The 24,930-nt window shown below is 38.0% G+C and overlaps 3 protein-coding genes across 6 annotated transcripts; 2 read left to right on the top strand and 1 right to left on the bottom strand.

The window, feature by feature from the left end:
- The first annotated feature begins 6,584 nt into the window (after window positions 1-6,584).
- LOC112749752 (probable serine/threonine-protein kinase At1g09600) lies at window positions 6,585-9,731 on the top strand. The gene is made up of 8 exons (XM_072218727.1): window positions 6,585-7,183; window positions 7,260-7,544; window positions 7,652-7,969; window positions 8,044-8,271; window positions 8,391-8,491; window positions 8,577-8,694; window positions 8,780-9,037; window positions 9,457-9,731. The coding sequence occupies exons 1-8, from the start codon at window positions 6,704-6,706 to the stop codon at window positions 9,595-9,597; spliced, it is 1,929 nt and encodes a 642-aa protein (XP_072074828.1). The 5' UTR covers window positions 6,585-6,703; the 3' UTR covers window positions 9,598-9,731.
- Window positions 9,732-9,958: 227 nt separating this feature from the next.
- Window positions 9,959-13,553, top strand: LOC112749750 (exosome complex component RRP45A). Of its 4 annotated transcripts, none has more exons than XM_025798114.3 (7): window positions 9,959-10,782; window positions 10,873-10,987; window positions 11,248-11,328; window positions 11,415-11,603; window positions 11,974-12,224; window positions 12,679-12,723; window positions 13,145-13,553. In XM_025798114.3, coding segments are annotated over exons 1-6 (1,080 nt in total). In that variant the 5' UTR covers window positions 9,959-10,339; the 3' UTR covers window positions 12,680-12,723; window positions 13,145-13,553. The 4 variants fall into 4 exon arrangements, with proteins under 4 accessions (XP_025653899.1, XP_025653897.1, XP_025653896.1 ...); XM_025798112.3 differs by having other exon boundaries at window positions 12,665-12,723; XM_025798111.3 differs by having other exon boundaries at window positions 12,665-12,723; window positions 13,142-13,553.
- A 451-nt stretch (window positions 13,554-14,004) lies between these two features.
- LOC112749748 (isoleucine--tRNA ligase, cytoplasmic) lies at window positions 14,005-24,704 on the bottom strand. The gene is made up of 27 exons (XM_025798109.3): window positions 23,980-24,704; window positions 23,826-23,891; window positions 23,606-23,749; window positions 22,963-23,183; window positions 22,644-22,809; window positions 21,845-21,955; window positions 21,418-21,515; window positions 21,118-21,196; window positions 20,834-20,992; window positions 20,215-20,295; window positions 19,544-19,677; window positions 19,111-19,270; window positions 18,858-18,941; window positions 18,513-18,725; window positions 17,899-18,024; window positions 17,638-17,775; window positions 17,445-17,548; window positions 17,283-17,346; window positions 17,084-17,172; window positions 16,843-16,984; window positions 16,044-16,107; window positions 15,870-15,937; window positions 15,547-15,669; window positions 14,904-14,969; window positions 14,623-14,734; window positions 14,400-14,491; window positions 14,005-14,328 (listed from the first exon to the last, which is right to left on the bottom strand). The coding sequence occupies exons 1-27, from the start codon at window positions 24,511-24,513 to the stop codon at window positions 14,224-14,226; spliced, it is 3,543 nt and encodes a 1,180-aa protein (XP_025653894.1). The 5' UTR covers window positions 24,514-24,704; the 3' UTR covers window positions 14,005-14,223.
- Between the last annotated feature and the right edge of the window lie 226 nt (window positions 24,705-24,930).

The raw sequence follows: 24,930 nt of genomic DNA, 5'->3' as shown, positions 1-24,930 counted from the left end.
GATCTCGACTCTAAATATTATATCTCAAGGATTACTTGACACAAGAACACCACAAGCATATGACTAGGGAAACAACTATTTGAGCTTTTAATCATGTCTGACCTCCCTAGTCATTGATGCTCAGAGCCTTGGACCTTGCTTTTATATCCTCTTTTTTTTTGCTGTTTTTTTTTTGCTTCAAGGATTAACTGTCACTAATCTCAGAAAATTCATAACGGAATTAAACTAGAACCTAGGAATTTGAATAACAAAGGATCATGCAGAAACTAGATAAAATAGCAAAAAACAGGAATATAACATAATAAGAATGGAAGGAAATATAGAATGAAAGGAATTCAACCACCTCAGTTATTCTTGTGGCCGTCTCATTCCTCCATGAAGAACATTCATCTCCCTTTGGTGCTATTAAAATAAACGGAAAAGGCCAAAAGCGAAGCGACAACACCAAACTTAAAAGTTTGCTTGTCCTCAAGCAAAGAAAATCTGAAAATAGGGTGTTAAAAATTCTTCTGAATTGCTCCTGTTCCTATTCTAATAATTCTGCATCACCAAAACACATGTAAAACAAGAAAAATTCTAAAAAATTTAGATAAAGTAATTTAAAACCAAAACTAAAATAACTATAATGCTAAAATCAAAATAACTATAAAATTAAAACCAAAGCAACTGCAAAACCAAGGATACTAGTAGTTGGGTTGCCTCCCAACAAGCGCTTCTTTAATGTCACTAGCTTGACACTTGATTGTTGAATTTTCTTCCTTTTCTTCCAGTTGGTTAAAAGAAATGACTCCAAGGGGGGAGAGGTGAAGATTAGTGCCCCCTGATATAAAGTCCTCCTAACAAGCTCTCTTTTATTGTGATTAACTTGATTCACCTTCCTTGTTGGGGTACAGGTTGGATTATTTTTTGCTGACCTTTTCTTCTTCATAGATATTTTCTTCTGTTTCTTGGTCACAATCTCCTTTTCAGTGCTTTCCTTGGTTGTCTTCACTTCTTTGATTTCAAAATTTGGGTGTTGTGTGATGATTGGAGTGTACCCTTTATCAAGAATTTCTTGAATTGGTGGTTCAATAAACTCACCTTCTATGCCACTTTCTATTTCATTAGGACCAAGAAAAGTATATTTAAGTGTTGAAGGAGAAGACTTCAATTCAAATGTGGGTAGTGCATTTAGATTTTTCTTCTCAGGAGCTTGCATGTATAGAATTATAGGGACTTGTATGGCTTCCTCTGGAACTATTGGAATGTGCACGCATGGAGTGTGCATGGCTTCCTCATTTGTTTGTGTATCATCCTCCTTTTTTTGTGCATCTTCCTCCTTTATTTTTGCATCTTTCTCTTCTTCCATGTGTGAGGGTGAAAAGTTCTCTAATTCACTGGAGTATGAACTCCTTTGATTGATTCTCTCACTTTCTTCCATAGGATCTTGCATTATATCTCTTGGAAAAGAATTTGATTGTTCCTCTTCCTGGGACTTGATAATCAACTGCACATATTTCTCTATTTTTTTACACTCGTCTTTATATCATGTATGAATTCTTTCATGAGAAGCTCAATAGATGATGGTTCTTGATATGAATAAGAAGGAGATGATGGTTCTTGATAAGAGTAAAAAGAGGATGGTTCTTGGTATGAATAGGGAGATGGTGGCTCTTGATATGGGTAAAAAGATGATGGTTCTTGATATGGATAGAGAGGTGGTGGTTCTTGGTATGAATAGGGAGATGGTGGCTCTTGGTATGAATATGGAGATGGTGGTTCTTGATAGTTGGAACATGGAACACTGAAATTTCTTTGGTTTTGACTTTGTCAACCAAAATTTGGGTAGTTCCTCCATCCACAATAATAAGAATCACTCCCTGGGTGTGAGTAGTAACCCATGTGATCTCTCTCCATTATTTTTCCTTAGCACAAAACACCAAACATAATTAAACGCACCATGTGGTAAACAGACAAGTAAAAAAGAAAGAACATAAAGAAAAATAAAAATAATAAAAAATAAAAATAAAGTAAAATATAAAAGAAAACAAAAATAAAAGAAAAATAATATAAAGAAAATAAACTGAATAATTAAGAAAATAAAATAACTAATAAGCAAAAAGGAGTGTAAAATTTAAACTCAATAAATAAAATACTAGGAAGAATAAAATAACTAAAGGGACACCAAACTTAATTTCAGAAATTAAGAAAAATATTAGTGCTATTTATTTATTAATTTTTTTTTTTCGAAAATATTAAAGCAAAATTTAAATAAAATTAAAACTAAAATGCCTAATCTAAGCAATCAAACAACTAATAGTTGTTAATCACTATCAATCCCCAACAACGGCGCCAAAAATTTGGTGCGGAATTTATAACCACAAACTAACCGGCAAGTGCACCGGGTCGTACCAAGTAGTACCTCAAGTGAATGAGGGTCGATCCCACGAGGATTGATAGACTAAGCAACAATGGTTAAGTGATTTACTTAGTTAGACAAACAAAAAATGGTGTTTGAGAGTTCAAAACTATTAAACAGTAAATTCAGAATATCCGAAGGCAGGCAGTAAATAAGTTGAGAATAATATATGGAGAAAACATTTAAGGCTTCAGAGTTATCTATTTTCCGGATTGACTTTTCTTACTAACTATTTTAATCATGTAAGATTTAATTCATGGCAAACTATATGGGACTAAACCCTAATTCCTTAGACCTTTTTAGTCTCCTCTAACTCTCATCAACCGCCAATTCCTTCGTCAATTAATTCCAATTAGAGGGTGAAGTTTAATTCTAGTTATTATGCCACAAAAATCCTAATTATCCAAATATAAGAGGATTATATGTCATGTATCCCGTTAAATCCAGATAATTAGAATTTAGGAGAAATTATTTTCAAGCTGTTGTTCAAGTAAAGAGCTTTTCCAAGTTATACAAGAACTCAATTAGAAAGAGGGTCATACTTCCGTTCCACCAAAATTCATAAGATAAAGAACGTAAACAATTCTTAAATTATAAATAAGTACATGAATTAAAATAGAAAAATAATAGAATCAATACATACAATAGACAGAGCTCCTAACCTTAACAGTGGATGTTTAGTTGCTTATGGTTCAGAGTGGAAACTAGGATTCTCTTAAACTGTAATTTGGAATGAGGTGGAACAATCCTCAGAAGAGAAGTTTCTTTTCTCTTTTATATCTAATCCTAAATTAATTTAAAAATCTATTTTCTAAAACTAATATAATATCTTTTTCTATTTATAAATAAAAATAAAGTTTAAATCAAAATTAATTAAAGCAATCCGCACGTCTTCAATTGATGGATGGGGACCACTTGCTTCGTAGGAAGGCATGCCTAACTTGGCATCAAGCCACGCCTTGCTTGAGGTATGCAATGATTGGAGTTACAAGGCTTGTGTTGCGGCGCCCTACTTGAGATGGGAGTGCGCCCTACTTGGAGTCACGCTCATTGTTGCGTGTTGTTGATGCTGTCTTGTGCCTAACTTGAGAAATCTCAAGTTAGGCGCAGCCTTGGCAGCCTCCAGGGAGTGTTGTTAGTGAAACTGGTGCCTAACTTGACAATTTGGGCATCTAACTTGGAATGTGGCCTCTCCTTGTGCGTGCTTGTTAATGTCTTACGCCTAACATGAGAAATCTAAAGTTAGGCGCAGCCTTGGCAGAATTGATGGAGAAGAAGTATAGACTATTATATATCGTTGGAAAGCTTTGGAAGTTAGCTTTCCAACGCCATTGCAATCACGTCAATTGGACCTTTGTAGCTAGAGATATTCAGGTTTGAGTGCAGAGAGGTCAGGGTTGACAACATCATTTGCCTTCTTCTCTTTTTCTGCGGGAACTCCATCAAATCCAGTCGAATGCTACCTAAAATAAACAGAATTGTACACGAATCAAAGAAGCATCCATAGTGGCTAAAAGATAATTAATTCTTGATTAAACTCAACAAATTAAATGCAAATTCAGTAGGAAAAGATAGGAAAAATGCTCACGCATCAGCAGCCCGTTGGTTAAGCACAAGCTGGCAACCGAATCAGTTAGGCCGTCAATCTCCAGGCACTCATCATTGAATCTGTCCAGATACTTCCTGGTCGGCTCGCCGGTTCGTTGAGTCACCCCCAGCAGATTAATCGGGAGTTTCGCTTTGGCGATACGCGTGGTGAACTGGGACAAGAAGGCGTGACTAATGTTGGCAAACACGGTTATGGAGCCTTGGGGAAGGGCATTAAACCAATAAATCGCTGGCCCGGCTAAGGTTTCTGGAAAAGCTTGGCACCTTACTTCGTCGCCTACCCCTTCCAGGTTCATCCTGGCCTCGAAGGTCGTTAGGTGTTCCTGGGGATCTTGAGTACCATCGTACCTCATATCTGTCGGCTTGTCAAAGTGCCTCGGCAGTCGTACTTCGAGGATCGAGTGGTGGAAAGGGGTCGCACCCATGACCACCGGTTGCCGGGCTCTCCTCGGTCGCTCCCTGCTGCGCTGGCGGTTAGGCCGGTCTCTCCTTGCCATTTCTCGGCAGTGTTCTTGTTGTGGTCGGCTCCTTCTTCTTCGTTCTCTGTCGCTTTTCCAATCTTCCTCTTCGGTATCTTGTTGGTGATCGGGTGTAGACCAGAGAGTCTCGTCGTCTCCTCGGCGCCTCTCTGCTCACCTGGCTCTCGGATTCTGTCCGGGGGCTCGGAGTGCGCCTGGAGTGACTTCTTCGGAGGCTCCTCTCTCCTCCTTGGGTGGATCGGGAAGGCTCTTGGCTAGGAGTAAGCTGACGACTTTCACGGTTGGCTACTTCTCGCTCCAAGTTCTGCACTCTGTGGCGCAGCTCTTGTATTATCCTAGCGCTGTCGCTGCCTGTTCCTCCAAAGGGTCGTCCCTCTGGATGTCGCGGGGGAGATCCGGGGCCCTGGCGAATGGGAGCTCCGGCGGCTACCCCACTGCCTCGGGGATCCATTTCCTCCCCGCGGGGCCCTGCCCCGCCGTCGGCCCCACCAGGAACCAAAACAAAGTCCATATCGGCACGGTCCCCATAGACGGCGCCAATGTTCGGTAAGTCGAGTACCGGACGATTCGGGATGACTGATTGGGTGTGAAAGTGAGTCCCTGTCTCAGCTTGGGTCCTACGAACGAACAATGTGAGCAACCGGCCTCCCGGGTTCTTCTCGAGTTGAGGGGTGCCACCTGCAATGACACTCCGACGCTCAAGTCAGTGGGTGTGCAAGTGGCGGAAAGAAAAAGTTGTGGTGACGTACCTCTGGAGAGGGATAGGACCCTCCCCTTATATACCTTGTCAGTGTGTAGGTCCCACAAGGGGAGGTCTCCTTCCTGAAAGCTTCGCTTTCCATAGCTGTCACGTAGCTGTCAACCAGGACGCGTGTCCGGGTCGTTGGCCTGGCGGGTTACATATTCTGACCCGACCGTGCAGATCGGTTTACCCATGGGTCGGGCGGCAATTTCGCTCAGCTGGGTTGGGCCGTAACAATATATATGTTGTATTTTTATGGATACGTAATTTTATTATATTGTATATTATGTGATGTGTAGCAAAAGATAAAAATAAGTGTATGTTGTTTTGTATGTTAGCTTAGTCATCGGACGCTATGATATATGATGGTATCATGTGATTTTTTGAATGTATCTATACTGACTCCAAATAATGTTATACGGCTAGCATAATTTATTATTTTTAATTAATAATATTTAAAAATATTAATTAAAAATATTAGACTTTGCAAAAAATATTGGTCAAAATTAAATTAAAAGTATTAACCCTTAAAAACATTTTTTCTACTGCCCCTGACCCTGCATGTTAGTAGAATAGTAGTTATATATTAAATGAAATTTTCTGTTACTTGATCTGTAAGAAACGAAGAAGATCAATTTTCCAGCTAGTTTGAACGATCAAGATTGATATACAGCATAGATTATAATTATAGGCGTGTCATTTGCATGCTTGCTCGAGAGAAAGATGAAGAAGGTTCCAACTTCCGAGTAAGCAAATGTATACTCTGTCAAAGGTTTTGTTTGTTACAACCTTGTATACGTTTTTCTTAACACACACTCTCTCTTCTTTTCGTTACAACACATATTCCGAATCTCTCTCTCTCTTCCCAACCATTTTTTCCAAATCACGCCAACTTCATCAAATTACTTCTTGTTTTTCCATTGATGCCCTTTCTTCATCCTTCCCTTCCGTCTTTCATTCAAAGTTTTGTTCTATACAGAAGAAGATCGAACAATAATAATATTGATAATGCAGCAATAAATGTACATATTGTGTTCATTCATTGCAGGAACTTGATCTTGTCAACCCTATAGGTTCTTCCTTTTTTTTTTTTTAAGAAATTCTTCCTTCAATTTTGTTTTTCATCATATACATACACGTGTTTTGAGATTGAATATTTGAATCATACATGAATCAACCCTTTTTTTTTTCTCTTCTGTGGCCTATTGTGTTGGAGCCTCTAGAGATTCATTGGATTGGCTCTTAGAATTTTTGGATTCTTCTTCGTTGAGAACCAAGTCACATTGAGGCATTATATTGCACCATTGGTATAATTTGAGGTAGATTTTGTTCAACTTGCATGCATGATCGTGTTTGAATTTCCAAGACAAGTTTTCACAGTGAATGGCTACTTGATCATAAGAATTAGAAGGGTGGGAGCTTTCCCCTTTTCCCACACCAGTTTCTTTTGATTGATTGTGTGTGTGGATTAAGAATATGGGGTGCATCTGCTCAAAAGAAAAAGATAGAATTGATGATGAAGAAAAGAAAGAAAAAGGGATCAACAAGAATGGTGCATTACAAATCGAAATTGTTCCACCATCAGTCTCAACTACTAATACCTTTCCTACTGCACAATTAGGGGGTGTTCATGGTTTAATGGTGCCTCATTTGGTTAAATCATATGGACAAGTTGCTATGCCAGCAATATTAGAAGATAAAACCAATGACTTGTTATTAGATACTGCAAAACAAAAGCAACAAAAAAGGCAGCACCAGAGATGTAAGACAGTAGGAAGTGGTGAAAATGGAGGAATAGCTGCAAACAAATCAGTTATGAGAAGATTACTTAGCCTCTCGCATATCTCAGGAGAAAACATTGATGCCGGATGGCCAACGTGGTTATCTTCAGTGGCCGGAGAAGCCATCAAAGGGTGGCTTCCTCGACGAGCAGATTCCTTCGAAAAACTAGAGCAAGTTAGTTTCTAATATCACCTATTTATGTATGTTTTTTAAGCATTGCAAACAAATGAACGGTTGAGTATGTATGCAGATTGGACAAGGGGCTTATAGCAGTGTGCATAAAGCACTTGATCTCGAAAGTGGTAAATTTGTGGCTCTGAAAAAGGTTCGGTTCTTGAGTAGCGATCCGGCAAGTGTCCGATTCATGGCGAGGGAAATCCATATATTGCGCCAATTAAACCATCCCAATGTGATCAAGCTTGAGGGTCTTGTTGCATCTAGAACTTCCTCCAGTTTGTACCTTGTTTTTGAATACATGGAGCATGATCTTGCTGGATTAGCCGCCACCCCTGGAGTCAAGTTCACTGAACCACAGGTAATAAATATATCAATCCATCAATTTGAATGCATAATAATATGAATGAAGGAGGTTTAGACTTTAGAGGGTTTACAAAACTAAATGTGTGTATGTGCATTGCGCAGATTAAATGCTTTATGCAGCAACTACTTAGGGGGCTTGAACACTGCCATAGTCGAGGTGTGCTGCACCGCGACATCAAGGGTTCCAATCTTCTAATTGACAACAATGGAAACCTTAAGATAGGAGATTTTGGTCTTGCAACTGTTTATGATCCGGAGAAGAATCAGCAATTAACTAGCCGCGTGGTGACTCTGTGGTACAGGGCACCTGAGCTTTTGTTAGGTGCTACAGAATATGGAGCCGCAATAGACATGTGGAGTGCTGGTTGTATTCTAGCTGAATTGCTCCTAGGGAAGCCTATTATGCCTGGAAGAACAGAGGTAGGAGAGTTACTTTCACTTTCATGCATAAAATTACCAATCATTATTCATGATTCTTAACTTGATCATTGAAGGTGGAACAAATGCACAAGATTTTTAAGCTTTGTGGTTCCCCATCTGAGGAATATTGGCAGAGAACAAAGTTTCCACATGCAACTAGTTTTAAACCACAGCAGCATTATGAACGCCAAATTGCCAAAACATTTAGAAAGGTCTCTTCTTCAGCACTAGCCCTTGTTGATAAGCTTCTATCCATGGAACCAGAAGATCGAGGATCTGCGGCTTGCGCGCTTCAAAGCGAGGTAATTTTCATGACCATCCCTTTAGTTCTTTCACTTTGCTTGTGCTGTAAGAAACAAGGATTTGCTTTGGAGATATGGTATGTATTCACCTTGTGTTCATGTTTGATATTTGCCATCAGTTCTTTACTACAGAACCCCTACCATGTGATCCATCAAGTTTACCAAAGTTTCCGCCCACCAAGGAGTTCGACGCCAAGAATCGAAACAAGGAAGTAGCAACGTATGCAAAGTTCACCAAAGTTCTTCACATGTAATTCAATGTTATCAGTGTCATTCACATTCTTATGTTTTTCCTTATATGTCAGGAAAAACACCGAAGCTGTAAGACAACGAGGATTGGTGTCTGAATTGTCGGATGCAGGACAAGATAAAAAACTACCTAGAACACCGGAGTATAACACCCGCGGAGATCTAACATTGAGGGTATGTTGTTGGAAATATCCATAGTCATTATTATTGTTTGAAAATTTTGGTTCAAGTTTGATAAAGACTAATGTGAAATTGGCAGGGGAAACCAAATGGTGAGGCTCACTATAAAGTTGATCCAAGTAGATCAGTATGCAATCCAAGCTATGTACATAGTACAACAATGAACAGTGCAGCAATTACAAGACAATCTACATTTAAGAGATTGGACTCATCTGTTGCCAAAACTCCCGAGTTGCGGACGCAGAAGTCTCAGATAAGTCGAGCAACAGCAGATTTCTCCAACTATTCAAGTAAATGGGAACAAGGAGCTATGCCTGGTCATCAAGAACCCATCATGGTAAACTCCTCTAAACCTAGCATACACATAAAACTTTTTTTTTTTTGAGGAGTGCTGGGGGACAGTAATTTTTGTGATTTGTAGCCATCAAATAGCCATCAATGATGATTTTAATGGTGTGAGATTGGTGTGAAATTTCATCCAATGGCTCACTTTTCTTTGCTGGTTACAGACTGGCCAGAATTTAATAGAGTTGCTGGGCTCCTAGACTTTTCTTTTTTATTTTTTAAATCAACAGGAATCGAATTCTAAAATTTTAAGTATAGAAATTCTGATACTATGTCATAAAACAGTGTTCTGAAAACTTAAACTAATAAGGAGTGCGACAGGAGGCATGTGTTGATTATCTGTCTAACATTAACAAATAAGAAGCTTGTCTTGATTAATTAATGATTATGTGAATGTGTGTGTTGTTTCAGGAGTATGTGCAAAAGAAAAGTAGGATCCACTGCTCAGGACCGTTGATGCCGCCGGGTGGGAACATCGACGATATGCTGAGAGAACATGAGAAACTAATGCAAGAGGCTTTCCGCACTGTGAAGATCAATTCTAGAAACTAAGGACATCACTCATGATGATTTGCATGCAACTTGAATGTTTTTTCTTCTCTTTTTTTAGTTGGTAGTCTTTGTTAGTTTCATAGGGACAAACAGCATACAATATAAATGATTATGTCTTAAGAGGACAATCTTTTCTTTTTATTAGAAACTATGTATATACGTTTCTCCTCTCTCTACTTTTCACTTGCTATCTAAATTAGGTGAATAATAGTGTGAAACAATATAATATCCTGAGATGGAATTATATATACTGAGAATATACAAATGATTTTAATATTAGCCATCATGATACATAAAATGATACCTGCACCAAGCCACCAACCAAGCATCAAAGGTAACTGTTTTTTGTAAAACTGATTTTGTAAAATTGGATTAGTGTTAATATACTTTCGGAAGTATGTTCACAAACTTTTTCCTCAAATGTGACTTCGGTAAAACGGATAATATTTAATTAGCGTATGTGAAAATCGCGTTGAGATGCATAATTATTAAATATAACATTATTTGTAATTTTTATTTAATTTTAAAGGACTGAAAAAAAAAAGAAAAGAAAATATTTGCAGCAGAGGCAAGTTAAAGTTACTCCCTCAATGAATCTAAACCCTTATTAAACCCTAGGCTATAGATTTTAGATTAGAGAGAGGCTCTTCCTGCATTTCGACCAAAATCGTCACCGTAACGACCTCGGCGGCGGCACTGAGTCATCAACCCCGGTGCATAGAGAAGAAGAGAATTAGGTTGGATGGAGCAGAGGCTAGCAAATTCATGGCGCCAAACCATAAACGAGAAGAAATTCATAGAGACCGCACTCTTGTCGGAGCTCCGAGTTGACGGTCGGCGCCCCTTCGACTACCGCAAGCTCACCATCAAGTTCGGCAAGGACGACGGCTCCTCGGAGGTCCAGCTTGGCCACACTCACGTCATGGCCATCGTCTCCGCCCAACTGCTCCAGCCCTACAGGGAAAGGCCAAACGAGGGCACACTCGCCGTCTTCACTGAATTCTCCCCCATGGCCGACCCTTCCTTCGAACCCGGCCGCCCAAGGGAGTCCGCCGTCGAGTTAGGCCGCATTATTGATCGCGGGTTGAGGGAGAGCCGAGCCGTCGATACAGAATCGCTCTGTGTCCTCTCTGGGAAGCTCGTTTGGGCGGTTCGCATTGATATCCATATTCTTGACAATGGAGGGTGAGCTAATGAGTTTGTTTTGGTGCTAATTGATTGAATATGCTAATGATAGTTGTGTTGTGCAATTGTTAATTTGGGAAAATCTTTTAGGAATCTTGTTGATGCTGCTAATATTGCTGCTCTGGCTGCTTTGTTGACGTTCCGGCGGCCAGAATGTTCGTTAGGGGGAGAAGATGGTCAGCAAGTTGTGGTGCATCCTCCTGAGGTTAGCTTTCTCTTAATTGAGCATGAGAATGTGTGGCTAGAGTAGAGAGGCTTGACATTGGTGCTTGTGTTGTGTTATTGTTATAGGAATCTCTTGTTTGAACCCTCGGTTTTGTGGGGATGTTTGGCCATGGAAGTGAATTCTCTTACTGTATTATTGACTCCAGGAGGCCAATGTCTCTCATGAGTAAATACCTTGTGATAACAGCTTCGGTTTTGTTTTTGTATGTGTTGTTTTACTGGACTTAGATTGTATGACAGGTGCGTGACCCAATTCCTTTGATCATACATCATCTTCCTATAGCTGTGACGTTTGGATTTTTCAGCAATGAAAATATTATGGTATGGATTTTCCATCGTTCTCCCTTGATTTCTTGTTCTTCATTCCGTATGTGAGGTCCTTTTGGATTTCGTTTGATGATCTCTAGGTGATAGATCCAACATACCATGAAGAGGCTGTACTGACCGGTCGGATGACTGCTACAGTGAATGCAAATGGTGATGTTTGCTCCATTCAAAAGGCAGGTGGGGAAGGAGTATCTCAGCAAGTTCTCATGCATTGCTTGAAACTAGCTCATGTTAAAGCTGGTGATATTACAGCCAAGATAAAGGATGCAGTGAGTTCTGCTTTTTTAATTTTTATATATGTTATTATTTTCCGTTTTTATGTGAAAACTTACATGTTTAATATTCTGACCAATCATGTCTTAGAATAGGTGCTATACTCCAGCGGTGTGAAACAACTAAAGAAGTCTTGAAATAACCTTAATTAATGGACATATTATCTTGATTATGCTTCATAGTCTATCAGTTTGTTTTTGTTTTCATTATAGGAAAGAGTATGTATTGAGTTGACTTCTGGTGACAAACTTTGTTGAGATGACATTGCGAAACTTTTTTTCTGCTTAGTGCATCTGTATTAATTGCCATATTACTTATAGAATGTATAACTTTGTTATCTCTTTTTTATTTTCTGACCCGGTGTAGGTTGAAATATACAACACTCAAAGGGCACTACGGAAGATTAAACGTCATTCCACTTCTGTTGCCATGGATGTATGTGGTACCCCTGCCAAATCAAGAGAAAAGCAAAATCAATTAGATGGTAGTCATTTAGACCAGTCAAAGTTTAAAGATGAGGCAAGCTCTATGGAATGTGATGCCACATCATCTGGACAGGAACAAAGTAACAAGAGAGATGGAGTTTCTAATAAATTTATTGGCGGGCCTTCAAGCTGGTATGGCATCAGCTAGTTTCTAATTAGTCGCTTTTACTGGATTTTTTTTCCGTTTAAAAATCTGTTGAATTTCTAGTTATTTCTAGTCCAGTCCATGTATTACTATTGCTAGAGATCTATATGCTTTTAGAATCTATCATTAACTTATATGCAAATGAGCATGTGCAGCATGGTATATCTACTTGTTCGAGGCAGTTGTGGTTGTAGGTTTTAAGTATGGGAGGGGGGAAAATTGAATTAGTATTAAGAATAATATTCAGATGTGTAAATTCATATTCAGATGTGTAAATTCATAGCTGTTGTAGTCTTTCCATTCAGTGTTTCGTTATTGAAAATCTAAACCACCAAGCCCCCCCCCCCCCCCCTCCTCTTTCTCTCTGGCCGGACAAAAAAAAAAATCACATTTATAGCTTTCCACCAGTGTAACTTGACTTTTTCAGGGATCCGTACTCAGAGTGTGTCAATTCTGATCTTCTAAAAGCATCTCTAGCATCACATGGTAATAACTTTCTCTTTTATCATTAATTATGATCTCTTACTACCTACGATGTGGCTTTTTATTGTTGGTCTTTGCACTTAGGTTAGTCCTAAGGATTAACCTTCACACTGAAATGGCCATAAAACAATGAGTAGCTGAGAGCTTGCGAATTGCTTCATGCATTGCCATATTTTCTCAGCCACTCATTGTTTAATCGAGCTTGTGAGATTGTTGTATATGCATGCATAATTTCTCATGTTGATTTCATGTTTGGCTTAAGGTTCCTCTTATATTTCTCTAGTGTATGTTATTCTGTCGTCTTCTGAATATTAGTTCATATACATGTCTGAATGTGCTTCTCTTTATGAACGTATATGTATGTTCTGGTGAGAAGATAGAAATCTGCATGACTTCACCATAATAATTGCTGTAAAATAAGCAGGACCGGCAACTCATAGAAAGCAGAAGGGTTCAAGAAGTGAGACTAAGGCAGAGGAACCACCACAGGAAATGACGACAGATTCTTCACCAACTGCCGCAGGTCTAGATGCTGCCCAGAATATTGAAGGTAAGACGCTGAAGGATGCCGTTAAGCCCAAGAACAAAAGAAAGAAAAAAAGGCTGCCTTCCGATAGTGGAAATTAAGTGTGCTGTTGTCAGTTGGACTAATTGCCACTGACCATATATTTTGTCTAAAGTGTTTATCTGTACCATTTCTATTGTTTTTGCCTTTTTGGTTTGAACAAAAGTTTTAGCCAGGACGTTTTAAGGATTTGGATACACAAATTCTGACCAATTATGTGACAGTATTCACTAATTCTTCATAATGAAGTAAGATTATTTAACTGTTATTCCCGGAACTTTGTGCCCCGCGATTTTCAAACTCTCCGTCTACTTTAGCCGATATGGTTTTCTTTTAACGGTCTAGGTGTAATCGCTGATAATAATAGGCTGTTCCAGTGGAAATAAGAAGCATCTTATCTTTTACCAACACATTCTTGAAAAGTTTAACTCTTCCAATATTGAAATCTCAAGACTATAGAGGACGATGAACCTCATCAACTGAGTCCGAAACGTTAAGCTCCATTGCACAGAAATAAAACCAACCGTTAGCGTTGAAACTAGTAGAAGATTGATGGAGCGATAAACATGGAACCATGCCATGATGCCCTTCCGGAGAACAAATTGGAGACGTCGCTTACACAACAGAATGATCCAATACCTGTTTAAAAAAAAGAGGAAAAAGTAGACAGAGAAGTACGATATATGAAATAAAATGCCAAGTTGCCAACAAAGCAAGCATGCTAAAGGAGCACCAGCCCGACAAAATTGAGATATTATTATCTGTAGTTACTTGAAGCAACTTATATTTCAATAAAACAACTGAGGTTCTCTATACAGCCAAAGAATAACATTAAAAATGAGAAAAAACACAATATCCGCTTTCTGTTAACTAATCATACAAAGGAATAACACATCAACATTATAAAAGATCGAAAGGAAAAACTCCAGCAACCTAAATTAGTTAGCCTTTCCAGCAACGTAGCAGTCCCCGACAGTGAGAAACACATGCTCACCAAGGACCAGGCTTACAGAGGGTTGTTCTTCAATGGAGTCAACTATAATCTGCAACAAGAGACAAATGAATATGGGCATTTTGTTTAACCTAAAACCACTAAAACAGGACTTGGTCAAACCTTTCCATTTCCATTTTGAAATTCTGACTTCAAATTTGAATTATCTCTCGATAGCAAGTAAGTTTCAAGATTATGGGCGTATTTCTTGTTACCTATAGCCACAGAAGAACAGCAAGTTGGAGCAAACAAGGGTCAAGTATGATGATGATACATGCATCAAGGGATATAACTGTTTGTTTTTGCTTTATGCATAAGAGATCAACTGAACTAACCAAATACAAACCTTGAAACAATGGTAGAATGGCTTTTGAGTTAAACATCACTGTAGGTCTTGCCAAAATGATACCAAATGACATGCCAGAAATCCCATGGAACCTCTCTTCACCAAGGACAACCTGCGTTTGTACGACAAATTTTCAGTTCTTGGGTGACTGACTTTGAGATACTCTCGTAAGTCAAAACTGTTAAGCATTTGTCCTTCCCTCTTTAAAGGACAATGAGAGCAACCATAATTTCTTCCTCTCTTAAGAAATTTAAATCATGGAAACGATATAAACAACTTACAGCATGTGCTGGCATCAAAGAATGTGAAAGCAATTGAGAACCAATAGCATCCCTGATGTAAGATGCCTGCAAAGAAAATTATAAAAAGCAAACAGCATTGATAATCTTAGCACCATGAATCAATGTGTACATCAATTAAATAATTACTGATTAGTAAGTAGTCCACAGTCCTCAATGAGAGGCAGTTCACCTATCCCCGGTGCAAACACAAAAATTCAACCCATGCATTACTTTCATCTGAGTGATGGACAGCAAGCACAGACAATTTTGAAAATTTGAAGACAAGCAGCTTTTTTGCCCAAAATACTTTTCAATTTAACCTATATTGCCCACTAAGATTCTGCTTATAAATAGAAGGATACAGTTTAGTTTACATATACCTATTTTATTATGTAATGTTTATGCTTATGTGTTGATAATTTTTGAGAAATACTTAAAAACATAGCATTTGAACTCAACACTGATGTTAATTGAGCCGGTTGATCATCACTATCATTTCTGCTGATTTTTCTTAGGTATTATCTTTTTATCATGAATAAATATCTAGAAGGTATTCTCCTTGGCATGCATCCTTGTCAGCTCAAAGAATTGTCTATTATTACATACACAGACATGCAAGCATAGTATTAATTATCGAGTATACCTGAGAGTGTAAAACCCTTTGAGAGAGATTCTTATCTCCATCCAATGATTCAAAGTAAACCTCCACCATATCAGTCGGTTCAAGAGCAATTTTCTTCCGTAACTTTTGAATTCTGTTAACGATCTGTAGGAGACAAATTCAATCCACAAGAAATGAATATGCTAACTTTTGACCTAAAATAAATTTAACTAGTAACATTTAAGGAGATTATTAGAAGAAAAGGCATATTTATAAGCCAGGTTGTAGATTTGTTCCATTACATGCATGCACCATATGTAGAATGTTAATTAAGAATGACCATTTCAATGATAAAAGTAGTTTACCTCACGGGCAGCACCAGCCTCCAACAAAGACTCATCTGGATGCAAGTCCAATATCACCAAAACATCAGCTGAAAGGAAGATGGGTTTCAGTCAGCCTTTCTTCTCCCAGTCATGGATAAATCAACATACATTCAAACTAAAAGTAAGCCATTCTCAACTAGTATAGATTCTTACTATCTCCTGCCGCATCAATCTCCTCCTCTGTCATACCATCAGGTCGCTTAAAATCACGAAGAATCTGTATAAAAATAAAGAATACAAGGTACCAATTTATTAGTCTTCACCACTTACAGAGGAAACCCATGATTTCCATTGATGCTTTGGAAGAAAGAATAGCAATTACAAGTTCAGGTACTCCATATATAAATTAAGGCTCCACTACAGGTGATGGTCACCACAAACAAATAGAAATACTTTAGAAACCATAGTCAAAAACAAATATTTAATTGGATTTTCTTCACTCACTACTCTATTCAAAAACAGGAATACCTTTTGGCAGTAACAATATCACATTTGAAAGAGAATGTTGTAGATAGGGAGGAACCACCAAAAAAGGCAATGAGGCTTCCAAGAGAACATCCATAAAAAATACCAGTGAAAAGGTGGCTAGCATATGACAACGTTTGGTTCCTGTTTGTTTTGTAATACTAATCCTTCAATGAGACATGTTGAATCTAGGCACTGAAGTAACAAATGCCGCACATTTTAAAGGGTTCAACTTAATGAATGGAAAGTAGTACCGATCATCCACTTTGAGGACTAAGAAATCCGTGTAGGGATAGGTTAGGATTAGAATTAGAATACTTTTGCCTTATATTATTCAGGACTAGGATAAGTTTATATTTGCTTTCTGTATCGCAGCTGAGATCTATCATTTATGCCTGAGCAATCTTGACATATTTGTTTGTCATTTTTTAGACATCTACATATTTAACATAACACTTGAACTCCAGCTTATAAATAAAGCTATCACCTTAATATCAGTCAGCTTCAAACAGTGATTTGCAATAACAACTTCTCCAGCATTCTCAAAAGACAAAATACTTTCTTGTGACATTGCTTTGACTTCTTTGGCAACGATACCCATAGATTTTCCAAGTCTCTTTCCCAAAATGCTGCAGACACCAAAAAAAAAGGTGAGAAAATGGCACTACATTATGAAACATTAACATAAATAGGAGACCAACAGCTACATAACCATATGGAAAACATACCTAAAATCAGGCTCAGCACGTAAAGAAGCATACTTCAAAGTATCATTACATGGTACAAGTGACCGGATATTTAGTTCCTCCAGCACATACTGTAACACAAATAGATTCATATATATCAAATCACAACCTGTTTCAGCAACCAGTTCTTTTTAGAGGGAAAAACAATTCAAATTGCTCAAGATAAAAAGGATGCATGTACCTCCCGCAACTTCCCAGCTATGTCATCAAGGAAGTTAACATCTGGATGAACTATCACCATTTCCCTACAGTACCAAAATGTTTATAAACTCATAATGCTGAAAAAGAATATAAAGTACATACAGCCATACCTCAATACATGCACTCGTAAATACTAAGGTACCTTAGCGGAGTCTTGAGAGGTTTGTTGTTACGCTCCCGAATGTTTCGAGCCAGATCAATTATTGTGATCATCCTGGAAACGCTCTGCTCAATCCGCTCGTCCCTCTAACAAAAGCAAGCAGTTCTTGAAGATTTCTACTACAAACTGAAATCATGTAGATCACTCAGAATATACTAACTGCTAAGATGCATACCTCGCCTTCTTCCTCAGGGAAACTGCAATAGTGTATGCTTTCCTCAAGCCCATTACAGGCTTTTCTCATATTTTGAAAGAGAACCTCGGTGAAGAATGGAGTAAAAGGAGCCATAACTTTACAGGACAACAAAAGCACCTGAAAAAAGTAATGAAATATCACTAGAGACAACTAGGAGACCAGAAAGGTCAGAATGTAGAAGGGCAAATGGGAATTAGGAAAGTTAATAAGTTATGACCATAGATAAGATGAAAGATATACATTATAAAGAGTTGACAGAGCTGTCCGGCAGTCTTCTTCTCCAGTACGACCTTTAAGTCTCTTCCGGTTGAACCGTACGTATATATTTGTCAGGTTGTCAAGAAACTTCAGGAGGTAAGGAACAACCTGCAAGGTCGTTTCATAACATTACAAATTAGCAGATGTTTATGCTATGAATATGCCGAAATAAACATGTAACTAACAGACGGTGGGGGTGGCAAAGTGTGAAAGGAAGTGAGAATAATCTCATATAACAGGCACCATGATAACACCAAGTGAATACTGGCAATCACACTGGTGAAACCACCAATTCAGTCTAAGAAGTTCAACAAGTTTAACTATGGGTCAAAATAAAATAGAAATTGAAACAAGGATGAGATTCCCCCCCCCCCTCTCTCTCGAGAGAGAGAGAGAGAGAGAGAGAGAGAGAGAGAGAGAGAGAGACAGAAGAATAATACAAGGAAATGGATGTAAAACGCTAGGACAAATCACCAAACCATAGTTAAGATCAAATTAAATAAGTTTGCAATTTAGACCATGGATAGCTCATAAATCAATATTGTAGAAGGTAGTTGTCATCACATTCATAAAGCTTCATAAGAAGCATTACTCACTGTGTAGAGCCGGTAAGCATTCATTTCTTGTTTGACAAAATGAATGAGACTCTGTGTGGCTGAGTTGATCCACTGGTCAAGAACATTAGATGACTTCTGGAGTGTAGCATGATCAATTGGAATAAAAGGTGCTAGCCCCTCAACTTCAAGCCTCTTTGCATTTTGAACAAGGAACCTATATGCATTATACCATGGAAGAAAAACATCCCTAACCTGGGACGTATGAACACCCAAAAAAAATAGAAGTATAATTAAATATTATAATTAAATAAAATGGGATTAATACAGGCAAATCAATTTTTTAAAATAGAAAGAGCTAGAGGCAAACAAATCAGTGATTCTTACAACACCATAAACTCCTTCCTTCTTGAAACGCAGTGGCTCAGCTCGCACAACAGGAGAGTTTATAAGGTATAAACGCAATGCATCCTATTCGAAATGCAAAAATATATCACGACAATGCTTTTATAATATAAATAAAACTGCATATTAAGTCATTATACCATAATCAGGAAAGCATGCAAAATGCACATCCTTATGGTACATGTAACATGTCCCCAAAAAGGATGAAACAGATAAAGTAAGAAAACTTTCTTACTGCTCCATAATCATCAACAACTTCCATGGGCGGAGGATAATTTTTCAAACTTTTACTCATCTTCTTCCCATCTTCAGCCAGGACAAGTCCATTGCAAATCAAATTTCTAAAGGCAGGCTTACCAAATAATGCAGTTGCCAGTACCATAAGAGTATAAAACCTGCAAGTAGTGATTTATCCCAAGGGGAGAGTTGAGATAAGTAATGAATTATGATCAAAGCAAAATGCAATCAAATTTGAATGACGTAAAATGATAAAAGGAATAAGAACACAATCAACATTTAGAATCTTAAACTTTAATGCCTTTCACCAAAATGACATTGATATTGAGGATGATGATAAAACCAGTATAAAAAGCCACAACCCAGCAACCATGAACCGGACTCTGAGTCTCCTATCATATGCCAGATGATATGAGGAGCAAGAAACTAACCATCCACGGGTTTGATCTAGCCCTTCAGCCACGAAATGACCAGGGAAATTCTTCTCAAATAGCTCAATATTTTCGAAAGGATAATGAATATAAGCATATGGCATGGATCCACTTTCAAACCAGCAGTCAAACACCTGAAATATCAAAATAAATGCTCTATAACAAAGGGCAATATCTCTAGCAACCATCAAGAGTAATATGTTTTTCAAGTAATGCTAGTAGATATCCCATTTGTATTTGGTATTATAATCTAAGCAAGTAATGATTCAAGCATAATTTTAATTTTTGAAGGACTTGTATAAAATCACATTATATTTATGAATAAAGTATCTATGAATGGAGTATAACATGAATAGAGTAAAACAATTAAGCAAACAATGCTATGTTCAGTTATTTTAAAACTATATTGATCAACTTTTGGAATAACCAAATTGGTGCAATCTCCATAGATGAAGTATATTGAATCAAAAGTTTGTTTGAAGACTGGAATGATGATATTTGCATCTTTTGAGGAGTAAAATGGGGTCTTATTCTTATAAACATCACTCTATGTGGAATGCAGGACCCTATGATCCTTGAGCAACATGAACATATGCTAGATAGCATCTCAATCTTGACAACAGAAGAATGAATAGATACAACATTGCACGAAAGCTATGAGCTGACATTACATCATCAACCCGTCGAAGCACACGGCCACTTTCGGATTGAATTGTAATGTGATCAATGTTATGACGATGAAGATCAAACACCTGCACAAAAAATTTAAATCGAATTAGAGATGTCAGTCATTGAGCAAGTATTGCTATGTACAAAATATATACATGGTGGATGGGTTAACACAAGTACACAACAAATATGCATTTAGCCGAAGCTGCCAATTAACACATGCATAAGCCAATCACTAAGGGATGTAACAGTAACTTGCGAAAAATAGAACCATGCCATTAGATTCAGTTACTTTATGATTACAGCTATCAAGCCAAAAACTGACATGATTACAATAGTACAATACAAACTAACTTCAAGAGTTCTGAAGAACTGTAGAAAGAATATAATAATTTCAACACCGATGAAATGAAGCTACAAATAATGGTATCAACATCACCAAACGTACTGAAAGAACATGTATATCAATACACAAGTCAATATTTGTAGTTCATTCATACATACACACACACACACATACACACACACACACACATATATATATACACAAAATATTAATTAAAAAAAGATAACAAGGATGCATGCCATGTAATATCAGAAAGGCCAACAGAAAATTCTAACCTTTACACCTGAAAGCTTTTCAAGTTTTGCAACAGAATCGATGACAATTATTTCTTTTTCATCCTCACTAATCCATAAAGGGAGAGGAGTCCCCCAAAACCTACTTCGGCTAATTGCCCAATCTCTGGCATTTTCCAGCCAATTGTGAAATCGTTTGTCCTGCAAGGCGTAGGAACAGCAGAAATATTTACAAAAAATACACCTTCAGCAAATGGGAAGGAATGAAACAAGATCAAAGAATAAATAAACAGTACATGACAAATGGGCAGCAAGATATTATATACCTTGACAAAATCCGGGACCCAGTAAGTCTGCTTATTATTTTCCAATAATTTCTCTTTCAATAACTCCACCTTAACAAACCTAAAATGAAGCAGCACATGTAAGATAAATAAACAGCCGTAGTAGTTTTCAATTCAGTATGTGATAAATACTACTGCAATTTGAAAATTATAAATAAAGCATAAGAACAACAAAGATGACAGTTTTAAAAATTGGAACTTGTAAACATGGATCCAGCAACACAAAATGGTCAAAAAAAAAGAGAGAAGGAAGAGAAGGGGGGGGGGGGGGGGGGGGCTTACCAGCTAGGAACAGCTCTGTAAATTAGAGGAGTACCAGATCTCCAGCAGAATGGATAAGAATGAGTAAAGGTTCCTTGCTTAACCAGCCTACCCTTTGCCTAAGGAAAGAAATACATGCGAGAAAAAAGTAATAAATATAGGAATCCAAACAAAACAGAGTTTTCAAGAAAGAAAAGAAAACACTCTTGACTCCATGCTTAAATTAGGCATCACAAATCTGGAACTCTAACATTGATCTTCCATAAATTAACTACCTTTTAACAATGGAAGGAAGAGTGGAAAAGTTTATACAAAAGAAAGAGAAAGAAAAAGTACACAATGTTTCCACAAGTCACATGGTGAGAATCCTGACTGATAATCAACCACACTGTAAATCATTACAATTAAATAATAGATATTTATGTTCTTTTAGATAGATGTAAAATACCTTCACAGCTTCAATTATATCCTTGTCAGCATCTTTGATATAGCAGCCGCTAAAGTCAGTAATTTTTTCAGTAAAGCAGCCATCATCATCAACAGCTACTGTTAGATTATCCTATACATGGTAATGTAATATCTGAGTAATCATATCGTAAAGATCGTCAACAAACAAATGACAAATGGTGTCAGCTACAAGAATCAAATGATGCCATCACATAACATGAAGAGCATTAGTTGGGTCAGCTGCAAAAACCAAACGGCGTCATTGCATCCTACCCCAAACGAAGATCTTAGAACTGAATTACCCCCTTCTCAACCTTATAGTTCAATAATCCACATAACCAAAACTAAAATAAATGTCCGGGTTCAGAAAACCCACCGAACCTCTCAAATATAAGTTTTTTTTTGTTTTGGGGGGGGGGGGGGATTAATAAAGAAATCAGTTATATATTTATGTTTGAGCTGTTATGGGCATCGAAATATTAAGTGAAATATAAAAACACTTCCCTTGTTCCCACAATCCTACTTAGAGTAGGATTTGCTGTTCACAAACTGCCTAGGAGATAGGACTGTATATACACCATGTGACCATGATATGCAATAACCAAGAGGGAGTATAATTCATTCCCAACTAAAGACCGGTAAGAGTTACAAATAGAAGCATACAAACTCCCCCACAGAACTGATTTTACAATCCCAGCTTGGTTTTGAAATCAATCAAACACCATAGAGAAGCATTCCTTTGACAGAAATGTTTCACATAAAAAACAAAATTCATGCTTCAAGTACATAGCAGTACCAACCTTATTAAGAATGTGATTCTCAATACAAACTCGAAAATCATCTTCACCAAAAGCAGGGGCACAATGGACAATGCCAGTACCACTATCATCAGTAACATAATTGTCGGACACAACTCTAAAAGCAGTATCAGATAGCTCTATAAAGTAACCAAATAATGGTTCATACCTGCAAAACATGTTAACCCTTTGAGCTTCAATACAGAACAAAACTTCACATACATAGAAGTCATTAGATAAATCTCAAAACAGAAAAGTAAAAAGTAAAACACTAGAATAGTAAACTAATGAAAGTGATTATTGTGGAAGGAAGACAGCTCACTTCTTTCCCACTAGCGAAGACCCTGGGAATTTCTCCAGCACTTCAAAAGAATCCAAAACATTTTCAGTTTTTCCGCCGGAAGATTCCTTGGACTTCACATTTGCTTTTTTGGGGGCCCCAACAGAACCGTTAACAACAGCTTCCTTGGGTTTATCCTTAGGTAGTGCCGACAGACGAGATTCAGCAATGATATAAATTTTGCCCGAATACTTATTGCGAACCTGGTTTTATTTGCTTGGTGTGTTAGTTTCCAAGAAACAACGAACTATTCAAAAAAGAGCAAGAAAATTTAAAGAGACTGGGAAAGAATTGGCAACATATTTTGTACCAGAAGATCAAAACTTAGTTAACTACATAATTATTCTTTGCCATTTCATCATCATATTAGGATTTTCACCAAAAAGCAAAATCCAATCACAATTCTAATCTTCAGTTCCAGCATGGCACAATAACCAAACTTGAAATTCCCACCTGACCAATAATACATTCTACTCTCTCTCTCTCTCTCTCACACACACACACACACTAAAAACTTAAGATCTAGCAATATTAGAAAATTCAATAAATCCAAATAAATAGCCTTTCTACTAGTGAACAAGCTCAACATAACTATATATATCTCTCAGCTACAGAGTTAACTGACCTTCACGTAGGTAAAATTAGCATTCACACAAAGAGCTAGATTACTTGGAAGGGTCCATGGAGTAGTTGTCCAAGCTACAAAAGAAGCATTATGTGGATCGCCAATAACCGGAAATGTCATCATTATCTCGGGATCAGGTACATCCTGCGCCAACATAGAATCTCATTTCAATCACCAACAAGCAATAACAACAAAATGCAAGAGCTCGAAAATCGCAAACCTGATAATTCTGACCCGCTTCAAAATTAGACAACGGAGTTTTGCACCCAGTGCTATACGGCATAACCTGCAAGCAATTTCAAAAAAGAAAATCAATCAATCAATAATAATAGAAAACAGTTACAGCATTGTAATGCAACGAGATGAAAGGGTACCTTAAATCCTTTGTAGACCAATCCTTTCTCGAAGAGCTGAGCGAAGACCCACCAAACGGACTCCATGAAGTTCCGGTCCATGGTCTTGTAATCGTTCTTGAAGTCAATCCACCTGCCGGTGCGCGTAATGACTTTCTCCCACTCGCTAACGTAGCGCGTGACTATGCTCCTACACTCCTCATTGTACTTATCGATCCCCATCTTGATAACGTCCTCCCTCTTCTTGATTCCGAGCTTCTTGTCGATCTCATTCTCGACGGGGAGGCCGTGGCAGTCCCATCCGAATCGGCGCGTGACGTGGTGCCCCGTCATGGACTGGTAACGCGTGACGATATCCTTGATGGTGCCGGCGAGGATGTGGCCGTAGTGAGGGAGGCCGGTGGCAAAGGGAGGACCATCGTAGAAGATGTATTCGGGCTTGTCCTTGGTGAGTTCTAGCTGTGTTTCGAAGGCCTTCACTTTGGACCAGAATTCTAGAACCTTCTCTTCCTGCTTCGGGAACGAGAAGTCCTTCCCCTCGCACACTTCATCCATCACTGGAAACTTGATGCGGTGCGTGTTGGAGGCTCAGCTAAGCCGAAATACAGTCGCCGTACAGAAATGAAGGAAAACAAGGGTTTTGGGGGGTCTCTGCTAAAACTCTAAACTAAAAACTGAACACTGAGAAACTGTTTTTTGTGTTTTGCATGTTGGACCTTCTATTCTACGCATTCTTTTATGGGCCCATCTATTATCAAAGGGTACACCATTTTTGTTGGGGAAACAAAAGCTGGTTGAACACAAGGCAAACTAACAAAAAACTCTTTTTTTTTTTTTAACCAAAGATAGGAGACTCGAACCCGCAACCACCTCTTAATTGAGTATGTGGAGACTATGCCACTTGAGCTATTACTCATTGGCAAACTAACAAAAACATAATGTTTTGGAAAGTTAACGAAAATATTTGTGAAA

This window comes from Arachis hypogaea, chromosome 15 (genome assembly GCF_003086295.3).
Source record: "Arachis hypogaea cultivar Tifrunner chromosome 15, arahy.Tifrunner.gnm2.J5K5, whole genome shotgun sequence".
In the NCBI taxonomy this organism is placed as follows: Eukaryota; Viridiplantae; Streptophyta; class Magnoliopsida; order Fabales; family Fabaceae; genus Arachis; species Arachis hypogaea.
The sequence above is the reverse complement of the archived record's forward strand: the minus strand, read 5'-3'. Positions and strand labels throughout refer to the sequence as shown.